At 40.8% G+C, this 13,781-nt stretch overlaps 1 protein-coding gene across 1 annotated transcript in view; it reads right to left on the minus strand.

Annotated features, from left to right (window-relative positions):
* The window catches only part of F13A1 (coagulation factor XIII A chain), a 183,987-nt gene that overhangs the window by 157,201 nt on the left and 13,005 nt on the right, over window positions 1–13,781 (minus strand). Inside the window, exon 3 of the mRNA XM_030817263.1 lies at window positions 11,165–11,353. Coding sequence (XP_030673123.1) covers window positions 11,165–11,353 — 189 coding nt within the window. The remainder of the gene's footprint in view (window positions 1–11,164; window positions 11,354–13,781) is intronic.

The following is a 13,781-nucleotide window of genomic DNA, read 5'->3' on the forward strand; positions in this document are numbered from 1 at the left end:
ACATATAAGTGAGATCATACAGTATTTATCTTTCTGTGCCTGGCTTATTTTAGTTAGCATAGTGCTCTCCAGTTCTACCCTCGTTGAGAATGGCAGAATTTTCCTTCTTCTAAGGGCTGTATAGTACTCCATTGTGTCTATATACCACATTTTCTTTATCCATTGGTTAGGTTGCTTTCATGTCTTGGTTACTGTGAGTAATGCTGAAATGAACATGAGACTACATACATCTTCTCAACATCCTGATTCCAATTTTCTTTAGATACATACCCAGAAGTGGGATTGCTGAATCACATGTTAGTTCTGTTGCTAGTTTTGTGAGGACCCGTCACATGACTTTCCAGAATAGCTGCCTTAATTTACATTCCCACCAACAGTGTATAGGGTTCTCTATTCCCTGCATTCTTGCCAAGGCTTGTTATCATTCTCTTTGGTAGTAACCATTGTAACAGGTATGAGGTGGCACCTAATTGTGGTTTTAATTTGCATTTCCCTGATGATTAGAGGTGTTGAGCATTTTTCCATAAGCCAGTTGACCATTTTGGTGTCTTCTTTCGAGAAATGTTGCTCAGATCCTTTGCCCACAACCTGGGGTAAGTCACTTAATCCCTGTGAACATTGGTTTCCATGGTTTTTTTTTTTTTTTTTTTTTTTGAGACGGAGTCTCGCTCTGTCGCCCAGGCTGGAGTGCAGTGGCGCAATCTCGGCTCACTGCAAGCTCCGCCTCCCGGGTTCATGCCATTCTCCTGCCTCAGCCTCTCCGAGTAGCTGGAACTACAGGCGCCCGCCACCACGCCCGGCTAATTTTTTTGTATTTTTAGTAGAGACGGGGTTTCACCGTGGTCTCGATCTCCTGACCTCGTGATCCGCCCGCCTCGGCCTCCCAAAGTGCTGGGATTACAAGCGTGAGCCACCGCGCCCGGCAGTTTCCATGTTTTTAATAAGTTTTATTTCTACCTTCCCTGCCTCCCAGTTTATTGTGAGAATAAAAAAGTGGTTTCCTATACATTATCTCCTTTAACCCATAAATGGTTGTTTAAAATAAATATTATAGTCCCTATTTTCAGGTGAGGAAACAGTAATGTGATGGGGGGGTGGGGTAAAGTGATTCTGTCACAGCTATCCATGGTGGAGCTCGGGTTCTGACTGGGCACTGCCTGAGTCCAAGCCCCCTCTTTCCCCACCAAAAAGGGCTTCATTTAGCCCTTTTATCACATGAGCTGTCATCCCTGAGATGACCTGCAAATGGCAGAGGGCCAGCCACTGGGGCATATTGTTAGTCCTCAGACCACAGTGTGTTACTTCACTACAGGTGAGTTCCATTTTACTATGCAAATACACACACACACACACACACACACACACACATTTTACTACTTCTAGTTATAGAAGTAAACATAAGTTCCTTTGGGGGAAAAAAAGGAGGGGAAAATCATACAAATTCATGCAGCATCCATTTATCCTACCATTTGTTAGTGAGATTTTTTTTCCCCCTTTAGTCTCTTACTAATGTCCCTGACAAAATCTCGGTCCTCCAATTTATCTTCCACACTTCTGCTATAGTAATCTAAAAAGTAGAAAACAATCAGATCTTAATAGTCTACCTAAAATGCTACTACAGAGGCTTCTGGCTGTTTATAGAATTACATCTAAACTTCTTATCAGGTCATACAAAGACATCAGTGTGCTTCCAAAATGTCATGCTCCACTGAACTTTTCTATTTTTTTTTTCCAGAATGTATACAATTTCCATTCCCCTGGGTCAATTTCTATTCATTTTTTGAGACCCGCCTCAAATAGCACTTTCTGGAAGATTCTTTCAACTATTCTTGCCATCAGTCGCTCCCTCCAAGGTAGCTTCTAAGCATTTTGTTCAAAAGGCTGGCATTGAACGCAGCCTTTCCTACTCAGACTGTTCCCTCTGGACGACGAATCCTCTGGAGGTAAGGGATGAACATATCTTACTACTCTAATCCCAATATGGTGCTTTGCACATACAACGTATTCAATAAGAGTTCAATAACCACATTCAAAACGAAAATAAATAGGCTTCATGGTTAAAAGAAGCCAAATAAATATCTGAAAAATAAAAATATAAAAACATACTCTTAACAATTATTTTTGAAAAGTTCCTAAACATGAATGCCAAATTAATAGTTATTTCAATGTTTGCACAAAATATTGTCAAAAAGTAAAAATGGATATAAAGTTATCACAATGCATAGACTACAAATCTGTTCAAGTTCTGTCAGCCACCTGCCTCAGTGTTCTATGGAATAGAAGTAATATGCGCCTATAGTTCAGCATTTCCTGGAATGAGTTCTGCACTTTATTCGATGGTATTATAAAAATAAAAATGTGGTAGGGTAGCGTTTATAGTAGAACAATTTTGGGATTTGTTGGGCTAAACAAGATTCATTTTTTGACTGTGTGTCTACTCACAGCCTTTTATATATTAATGTGCCTTGGGCCTCTATGAGGAGAGACACAAAACACAGCATGATCCAAATGTATTTGACGATGGAACTTTTTTCCCCCAAGGAGCATCTCACATGACAGGTGTTCATAGAGAACACACTCTGGGAAACACTGTCCTACTTTCTTAGATGCCATTATTAGTCACTTCACAGAGACGCTTAAAAATAAACACGTTGATCATCAATGCAGAAACCCATAGGAGCAAAAATCTGAAATGACATTCTATATAAACGTTGCTTCAAAATGATGAAATAGGCTGTCTATTTTCACCAAAATGCAGCATAAAATAGTTGAAAGAGTATAGGCTAAGAAATAGTTCTCTACACGTTACAAGCCGCACAATTTGGGGCAAGACATTTCTCAATAGAGAAACTATGTTATGTATGTGAAAATCACACATCAGCATGATGATTGTACCTAGACTTTCTGAAACAAAATCCATAGGAAGACATAGTCTTAAAGGATATGGATGATGTTTTCAGATATAAGGGTACTCCTCTGCCTCCCTAAGACCCTATAGCACCTGCTCACCACCTATATCTTTAAATAACTTGAGAGTGTCAGGCATGAGGCTTAGTTCATACTTCTCCACCTACAGCAGTCATACGCTCCCTCACCTGTTTCTCAACAACCTGGGAAGATGAGGGGTTTTCTTTCCTTCTCAGCCCCTCACCCGTGCCCCTGTCCTCTATGCTTCTATCTCCTCCAGGATTCTCCTCCAGTCCCTCCTGAATCTTCAGAATTCTTCCTTGACTGATTCTTTCCTCTCTGCCTGCTACATGTTCCAGTCCCTCCAATCCTGAAACAAATACCGAAATCGAAACACCCCTCCTCTCACTCACATTACTCTCTAGCTACCATCCAAATTCTCTTTTCCTCTCCTTCAAATTTCTTTAAAGATTCATCCAAATTGACTACACCCATTTACTCACATCTCCTTGACTTTTAGACCATTAAAATTTGGAATCTCCCCAAGTTCAACCAGTGTTGACTCCAGTGGGAAGTTAGTATCTCACTGCATCTCCTAGTTATATTTAATAACATTGGTCATGCTTTCCTCTTGAAACACGCAACTCTCCTGGATTGAGTGACACTGAACTCCCCTTATTTTCCTTCTGTTTATCTGCTCATTTGGTCTTTGTCTCCTCCAGGGCCTCTAGTTTCTGGACTGATGCCTTAGAAGTTGTTTTCCCCAGGGCTTAAGCCTCAGTCCACTGCTGACTTGATTTACCATTTTCTGAGTGAGCTTGCCCATGTGTGTATGATATCCAGATTATCTCCTGTCCAACCCAAACCTCCTCCCGAAGCTTTAGACTCATATTATCTATTGGACAGGTTTATCTAAAAGTACCTCAAGTAATTCACACTCACCAGTTCAAACAGAATCACATTCATACCTCCACCATCTCCTTGGTGGAGGCTCCGTTGGTGGAGGTGGTAAGCATTATAAGTAGAAGAGGCTGCTTGGGTCCAAATTGAGGTCCCAGTACTTTCCAGGTGTGACCTGGGTAAATTACTTAATCCTTTCAACCATTATCTCATGGGAAAAATGGAGATGGCCATAGTCCAATGCCCAGAGGGCTGCTTGAACAATTAAATGGGTGGCACACAGCACCTCTGCACAGTACCAGTGCAAATAAGTTATCAATTAAGCTACTACGACCATTAGCATTTTCCACACTTGATTTTTTCCCTCTGGAATTCCAGGCATTCTTTATCTCATTTGGAAGTGCTAGCATCTGTCATCATAGTCACATAAGCCAGCCACCTGGAAGTCGACCTTGACCCTCCTCCCTTCCACCCCTCACAGACTCCCCAACACAAATCCTGTAGATTTTGCCTCCTAAATATTTCTCAAGCCCTATCACTCCTGTCCACGTCTACAACTGCAGCCATAACCGAGGTTCTCATCCTCTCTCTTCTGATCATCTCCTCTCCAATCCTGAATTACCCTGATTCCCTGAAGTGGGCCAGAGCAAGCTATCTCAAATGAGAATCATCCATGTCACTCCAACCCTGAAAACACAACAGCATCCAACAACCCCGCCGGCTTTCGATAAACGCTACTCAAGAAATAAGTGAAAGAAAGATATTAAAGTATTGCTGATGACATTTCCATGTTTTATGGGGTTCGTGATGCAGAACATGTGCAGTTGACACAGTCCTAGAAATGCTTGAGTGGGTGATGGACAACCTGCCTCGAGGCTGCCGGCATTAGGACTGCACTTTTATACTCACAGGATGGCACAGCTTGGGGGGTTGCCCAGCACACATGACTGCGGGTCCACCAGCACCCACTTTCAGCTCTGCCCCGTCCCTCTCCTCTGAAAAGACTGGAAAAAGGGAATACTTTCACAGCTTCCCTTACAGCTAAGGGTAGCAAATGAGACATAAATGATTGCCAGAAGTGCCTGGGAAAGCTTTTGTTTTCCTGATAAGTGGGGTAGGTCTTGCTAATGCCATCCTTCTCCTCATCTTTCTGCTGTAACCAGAAATGTGAAGCTTGAATCTGTGAGGGCCATCATAGAATTGAGGAAAAGGTCAGGAGAATCGCCAAAGCACTGACCTGGACACCCCCAGGTTCCTGTGGTTGAACTCCAGGGAGAAAGAAACTTGCTCATAGACCCTATTGCCACTTCGGAGGGCTCCTCGGGGAGTGAAACCTCTGCTCTTTTGAGGGGGAGAGCTGGTGAGAAAGACAGCTTGGGATTTCTCCCTCAACTGGGTATCAAAATAGCACGGGCCCATGTCAAAGTAACAGCAAATTAACACCACAAGCTGTTCCCAAGCTTTCACAGCCTCAGCCACAGGTTGGTAAAACCTGTGATTAGCACTCCCCTCCTTGCCTTTCATGATTTGTCATGGCTGCAGGCTCAGAGGTGAGAGAGAGAGAAGGCCCTGCAGACGCCCAGGGCATTTTTCAGCCACACCCACCTCCTCAGATTCATTAACACCTCCCACCTAACTCACAGAGATAGCTGTGCTCTGCCAGCAACTAATGAACGCAGTTATCAAAGCACAAAGAACCCCTGCAGCACAGCTCACCAAGCCCTGGCCAGGTAAGGCAGTAGCTCTCCTGCTCACCTTCTCTACTCAGAGCCCAGCACACCACCCAAGAGCCCTATTTATTTAAATATTTAGAAAGAAGGAACGAAGAAGGAAAGAAGGAAGGAAGGGAGGAAGGAAGGGAGGGAGGGAGGGAGGGAGGGAGGGAGGCAGGGAGGGAGGGAAGGAAATTGGTTAGAAGGCAGAATCACATAAATAAATCCCATGACCTAAGTTCTGAGAACAGCACTATAGGGAAACTACAGTGTACTAACATATCTCAGCTCATCTATACAGGCACAGGGAATGAGAAAGCAACCTCAACAAAGAACTGAATGCAAATTGGAAGCAATTAAGTGTAAAGTTATCTTTTCTGTATTTTAAATACAATAATAGCTTGCTTTATGAAACAGGTATGTTTTTACCTATTTAACAAATCTGCACTTTACCCCCGAACCTAAAAAGAAAATTTTTTTTTAAGTATATAGTGAGTGTGATGGTTAATACTGTCAACTTGATTGGATTGAAGGATACTAAGTATTAATCCTAGGTGTTGCCAAAGGAGATTAACATTTAAGTCAGTGGGCTGGGGAAAGCAGATCCACCATTAATCTGGTGGGCACAAGCTAATCAGCTTCCAGTGAATATAAAGCAGGCAGAAAAACTTGAAAAGGAGAGACGGGCCTAGCCTCCCAGCCTACATCTTTCTCCCATGCTGGATGCTTCCTGCCCTTGAACATTGGACTCCAAGTTCTTCAGTTTTGGGACTTGGACTGGCTCTCGTTGCTCCTCAGCTTGCAGACAGCCTATTGTGGGACCTTGTGACCATATAAGTTAATACTTAAATAAACTCCCCTTTATATGTATATACGCACAACACACACACACACACACACACACACACACACACACACACACACACACACACATATATCCTATTAGTTCTGTCCCTCAAGAGAACCCTGACTAATATAGTGAGTGAGAGTAAGTCAATCTCTGTTGGTAAGTCTCTTGTTATAAACACTCTTAAAGATGTACTGGCAGAGATTCTTTTAAGTGCCCTTTATTTTTAACAAAGTATTTATTCTCTTTTCTGTTTTTTTTTTAAATTTATGTTAAAGTTTGGTTCACTTTTAATAGTAAATGACATCTCATATGTTTAGATATTTAGCTGATTGTAAAACGTTAGCTAAAATGGATCTTCTCTTAAAATGGTGTTGCCAGATTTTTAAAAACGCATGGAAATTATATTCTTTTTCCTTTCTAAACCATCATTTTTATATTCTGAGTTTCTGGAAATTGAGGTGCACCTGCATATAGAAACCTTTGCACTTAATTTCATTTCTAGTTCACATTCTATACTTGTCTCTTCTCATTATAGCAATTACCCTTAAAATCTAATTTCCTTGGCTTTATTCAGTCCTATTGAAACAGGCACTGAATTTTAAGAGAATTATTTCCCCAGCAATGTTCTTTTTTCTTCCAGTCTTAGAACTATGGCAGCCATGAAGTTGAGGCTGTCATGTAACTTCCTGAATGACATGAGATGCAGAAAGGACTCTGATCAAGATAAATCCTCCATCGTGGGTCCCTCAAGGCCCCTCGAAGTGTGCTTAATTTCTACACTAAATAGTAGAGTGTGGAATTTTGTCACTTGCCTTTCTTGTATCTACAACAGGTTGGGCAATGAAAAATCTTCAAATGTGTGTGACCTATAATAGAAAATCTTCAAATACATGTGGCCCTATAATGGCCCACACATATTAGAATACAGCTGAACTCTGAAGGCACACATCATGGGTTCTGAAAGGTTTAGAATACATGTTGGTTTAGAAATGTACAGATTTTATCTCAAAGACAAATTAGCTATGCTTTTCCCCCTCTTTTATTGAGGGAACAAAAGTAATAGTATTTCTTGTGTAAAAAAGAAAAGAGGACTTAAAATGTTCACTGTAGTGGAAGCTGTGGTGTGCTGCCTGGACCTTTCCCATTGTTGGGAGTGCTGGCGGCTGACAATTCTCATTTATTTAGTTGCTTTCAGGGGTTGCCCTCAGCCATAGAGAAGCAATTACACCAAGGCTACAACCCCAGTCAAGGTATAAAAGGTATAACAGGCCCATGCCCTTGGCTCTAGGCGAGACCACTCTGAAGATCCAACCCATAGCTAGAGTTCACCTTGAGATCTATGGGGGCCCTGTCTGCACTGCAGTTCAACTCTTCCCTCTGCCCAACACTGATTCCTCCACTGCCTTGCAGATGTTGATCCTGAGAGATCTCCCCAGTAAACTTTCTGCACACAAGTCTTCTTCTCAGAGTTTGTTTCCTAGTAACCCAATCTAAGACATTCATCTTACCAGTTTTCCTAAGACTTCCATTATCATAATTATTTTCTGAATGGCCTATGAGAGTGTCTTAAACCTCAGACAAGTCCAGTTCAGAGCTGAAGCTTCCCTCTCCTCTCCTCCCCACCCTAAATGTTTGGCTTTAAAGATGGAGATAAAAATTCCCTCATAATTGCAGCAGAACTGTGGTTCGGAGCTTCAAATGCGTATTTGTTGTCATGCATGGGATGAAATATGTTGTTAGGCAGGCGATTTTGTCATTGTGTGAACATTGCAGAAACAAAGATGGTACAGCCCACTACACACCTAGGCTATATGGCAGAGCCTACTGCTGTCAGGCTACAAAACTCGTAGTGTGTTTTACTGTACTGAATACAGCACTGCAGGCAATTGTAACACAATGTAAAGTATTTATATATAAACATAGAAACATTTATATATAAACATAGAAAAAGTACAGTAAAAATACAGTATAAAAAGTAAAAAATGGTACACCTGCATAGGACACTTACCATGAATGCAGCCTGCAGGACCGGAAGTAGCCCTAGGTGAGTGGTGAGTGAACGCGAAGGCCTAGGTCATTACTGCATGCTACTGTAGACTTTATAAACACTATAAACTTAGGCTACACTACATTTTAAAAATTAAGTAATCTTACTATTATATTATGACAGCTATGACATCACTAAGTGATAGGAATTTTTCAGGTCCATCAGAATCTCATAAGATCACCTATGCATGATCTGTCATTGACTGAAATGTTGCTATGTGGCACATAACTGTACGAGGTTTTTGTTTTCTTCTACAGTGTCGGAGTTTCCACTTTTTAGTTAAGTCTGTTAAATTTCCTCAAAAAATTGTCTTGTGAGATTTTTTTTTACATTAATACTCATTCCATCTGAAATTTACTACTGTATATGGGATAAGATAAGGGTCAATTTTTAAACTTTCTTCCAGTTGGAGGGTCAGTTATTTCTGCATCATTTATTTAAAAACAAGCAAACAAATAAAATCTCATATGGTTTTCTTACTTCATGAACCCAACAATCATATTAACTCATATACTGAAATCCATTTCTGGATTCTCTATTATGTCCTACTAAATATTTTTCATAGTGTGTTCTGATAGCTGCTTCTGATAGAAAATACTCTTATTATTTCTTTGTATGATTTCCTTGGCTATCACCAGGTAATTATTATTTCAAATGAACTTTAAGATTATTTTATACAAGTCCAAAAAACCAAAACCAAAGCCAAAGACAACTCAAAACTCCATTGGGATTCTAATTGGAAATGCATTAAATTTACATATTAATTTTGTGAGGCTTTTAAAAATTGACAACCATAATTGTATATGTTTATGGGGTTTTGGGATGTGATGTTTTAATCAATATGTGATGTTTTGATCAAAATATACATTGTGGATTGATTAATTCAAGCTAATTAACATATTTATTCCTTCACATAGCATTTCTTTGTGGTGAGAATATTTAAAATCTACTCTTTTAGTAATTTGGAAATATACGTTATTGTTAACTATAGTCACCATGCTGTGGAATAGGTCACTAAAACTCATCCTTTCTATCTAACTGAAATTTTGCATTCTTTGACCAACCGCTTTGGAGACTAAAAATGTGTACAGAAAGACTTCCCACTCAAGAACATGTTTGACTTTTCATTGGTTTCTCATGTTTTTTATTAAGATTTAATAGCTGGTTTATATAGGTTGCGTGTTCAGGTTTTAGTCCTACATTTTACAGTTTTGGTCATGTGAAATTTTTTTATGTCTATTTCTGGGTGCTTAGTGCTGGAGAAGATAAAAGTTATTGATTTTTATATATTTATCTTCTATCTAGCCAACTTACAAAGTTTTATTAATACAGTGCTTTTTTCCCTTGAATCTGTTGGGTTTTCTACATACACAATCATAGTATTAACAAATATATAGTTTTACTTCTTAGTTTCCAGCATTTATAGCAGATATATCTCTTACCTTGTTCATTTACTAAAATCTTTAAAGCAGTTCTTTTTAAAAAGGGAATGATGATAACAGGCATTTCTTTCTAATTTCTGATTATAATGAAATTTGTTAACTTTTTTCCACTTAGATACCAAAAGTTGTTGTTTTGATGTAAACAATCTTTATTATCATTGAGGTGTTTTTTTTTTTTTCTAAATTTTTCCCCTTAAACTCTTTTTCTAAAACTGGATGCTGAATTTTATCATGTACCTTTCTGTGACTACTGATTTGATTGCCTAATTTTTTCCTTTAATTTGTGCATAGGATTATATGGGCAGATTTCCTATGTTGTGCCACCCTTGCTTCTCTGTGCATGTATTTCCTTGATAATCTTATAAATTCCTTTAGAAATTTTACCAAAATGTGTCAAATGTTAATAGCTATAACTTAATAAAAGGGTTCCATGATCAAATTAATTTAAGAAGCACCAGACCAAAGTTAAATGGTCCTTCCCCAAACCTTTGAAGCTAACGCGAATTGTTAATCTTCAAGAGGAGATTAAAGACTGGGCATGGTGTCTCACGCCTGCAATCCCACCACTTTGGGAAGCTGAGGTGGGCAGGTAACTTGAGGTCAGGAGTGCAAGACCAGCCTGGACAACATGGTGAAACTCCGCCTCTACCAAAAATACATAAAATTAGCTGGGCGTGGTGGTGTGCACCTGTGGTCCCAGCTACTCTGGAGGATGAGGCACCAGAATCGCTTGAACCTGGGAGGTGGAGGCTGCAGTGAGCTGAGATCGCACCACTGTTCCATCCTGGGCAACAGAGCAAGACTCTGTCTCTAAAAAAAAGGTGATTAAAGTACAAAGTACAAAGTGTTTAGTGAAGTTTACTGGACTATCCATTTTTCATGGGCCATCCCATGGGACTAGATCAGAGCAGAACCAATTTTGGGAATGCAATCATGGATTGTATGCTAAGAGTTACAAAGATTTTCGCACATGAGACCAATTAAATCATGGAGATAAAAGTTACAACCATAGGACGCCAAAACCATTTGTTTGAGGAAGAATAATTTAGTTAAGCAACACTTTATACCAGTTTTACTTTTATTTACATGAGATTTTCTCTTTGGGCTTTGAGTGCCCCCAAGTTATTAATATTTGGCACTATACAGACCAGTCTTAGAGCACAGGGTGATTCAGGGGCTGGATGTCATTCCAGCTCCCGCCACTGTTGACATATGACACTTGGAAATCACACAACTGTGCCTGTACCCACCTCTCTCTACAATGTAACCCATGGTGTCAAGACTGGGGCTTGCACATGGCACTCACCAATGACGTATTCCACCCTGAAGAGATCTCGTCTGGGGTCATATGGACGATTGAAGTCAACCTGCACGTAGAAAGACTGCCCTCTGCGGACAATCAGCTTGTTGTTTTCATACTTGTCGGTGTGGTGGTCCACCTTGTTAGTGTCCCATCTCTCCTTGAACAGGTGAACACTCGTGACATTAAGAAACTCTAGGAACAAGAAAAACAATTGAAGAAAATAAGCAACTAACTTTAGTTTAAACACAATCTCGAAAACAAGATTATCTTCCCTGAAGAAGGCAGGTAGCAAGGTCTGCTGGATGAAACTCTGTAGGAGGCGGGGGTAGGGGAACACAGTCTCGACAGTCAGCCTCTTGTGACATTCTTGTTTTTGAAGAGCTTTTTAAAGCTTTTTCCACCTTTGATCTCGTTTCAGTCCACAAGGCACTCACTGTGGGATAGATGGATGCCCGTCTGGGAGATCCAAATACAGAGAAGCTAGGGCCATAGTTGAAGTCTTCAGGTTCTCAGTCTCACGCTAGTTTTCGTTATGTTAGAAGCTTCCCATCATGTCACTGCCTCACTCTGTGACTAACCAGGCAGAAGCAGGGAATAGCCACTTCAATTTTCTTATCTTTCCAAAGGAAGGAATCAAATCTGACAAAGCCTCAGGGGGACATTCGAAGGACAAAGTTAGCCATTAATCCAAAATTCTCCTTTTACCTCAAGAAGGGTCAAATGCCCCCTCCCTCTGTAATTCTAAAAGTAGATCTCATCCCTCAAATGCAGGAAAGAGGGATTTCACATTCTGCAGGTCTGGAGAAAGGACACTAACATTTCCGTGAGATAAGTGTGATTGTTTTCAGCTACACAGAAACTATCCTCAGCTTTCCTTAGCTACTAACGGGCCAGCTCAAAAGTCAAAACCTGGACTGTCTGATGCCAACATTCACAGGTTTTTCTTTTGATTTGTGGCATCAGGAGTGTGAATGTCAATCATATCTTTCTTAGTTGTCTAACTTCATATGTGTGACTTAAATTCATTTCTTCATCATAGAATGGAGACACTAATATTCACTTCATAGCCTAACATGTTCCCCATCTTACAGGAATGTGACAGGAGACGGCATGAGATGACACATATGCAGGCATTTGGCAAAGGGTCTGACACATGAAAGTTAGCTCTCCTCCTGCCCTTTTCCCCTTCCCCTCTATGAATGATGACGGAAAGTGGGGGTCATCCTAACTCCCTGTCCTCACTGTGCTTTAGAAGATCCAGTCTAGAGACTGGTTTCTGCATGTGCATTTGGTATTGTAAAGGGTTACTGGGGAGAAGGTGGGGTGGGAGGGTAGAAGGGTCAGCAGGGGTGCCCTGGCCTCTTGCCCTTCCCCTCCCTGCCCCTGCCTGATGCATGATTTGCCCTCATGGCTATAAGCACCATGTGCACAGAAAGCACAGCTGCTGAGCTTGTACCCATGCCGGGGCATCTACTGCCATAGTCGAATGGCTTCCTTTACCTCCACACATAAATCCTGTGCAGGATGCCTGGTCCCTTTGGACCCCATTGTGTTCCATAGTCAAAACCAAGAAGTTGGGTTCTTTAAGTTCCTCTTCGGTCCTGAAGTCCAGGAGTCCCTGAGACACTGCTGAGCAATTCAACGTTCAGGCAATCCTGAGTTTGAATCTCAGGTCTCAAAATGACTGCGTTAAGGTAATTTACCTTTCAGAATCTGAATTTTCTGATTTTAAAATGAGGATACTAATACCCTGAGAAGGTCTATGACGGCTCAATGAGATAACGGTGCAATGGGTCTGGCACTATGCCTGGCACATGGTAGGTCCTAGGCTTACTGTGGCTCACGGCCCCTAAACCGAGACAGCCATTTCACAGGGCACGGTGCTCCCCGGGTTACTCCGACAGCAGCATTACAGCAAGCAGAAAGTGCAGGATGCAGTTTTATTTTTACCTCTTCTCAGAACCCTGCTGTATACATGTTCCCCTGAAGGGCACTTTCTTTCCATTATGCTGTGAGCTAAAGATGTTTAATTCTCTAGACCGCTCTATTCCAGGCTGCCTTTCTCCTAAGTTCTCTGGTCTTATTAAGGCCACAATCCCCAGTGATAAACCAGCCCAAGAATGAGCTAGAGAAGCACAAATGTCCCTGTTGAAAAGGAGCTTAGCAATCAACTCCTCTGGTCCTCTTTCTTAGCATAGGGCCTTTAAAGAATTTTTTTAAAAAAATAGCTAAAAACCAAAGTCCTTAGAAATGGGTTTCATCAGTTCTCCATTTACCAGCACCAATGGAAGGAATCTACTGAGATTACATCCTTACGGAATCTCACAGAAAGCAATAGCATCTTCTCAGCCATCTGGCAGAACTGCTATATCCTGCATGAAACATTTTCATGAGAGCCCTACTACTTGAGCTTCTAGCTTCCATTTGAACAGGGAACTCATTATTTCATTGGGCAAACAGTCCATTTTTAAACAACTCTAATTATTTGAAAACTTCTCTTAAGATAAACTGACATCTACTTCCCTGTAATTTTTCTAACCATGGGTCCTCGTTCTGACTTCTAGATAAATATAGAATAAGTCCTCTTATTCATTTTATCTGGCACTCTCTAGGTATTTAA

This window comes from Nomascus leucogenys, chromosome 8 (genome assembly GCF_006542625.1).
Source record: "Nomascus leucogenys isolate Asia chromosome 8, Asia_NLE_v1, whole genome shotgun sequence".
NCBI lineage: Eukaryota > Metazoa > Chordata > Mammalia > Primates > Hylobatidae > Nomascus > Nomascus leucogenys.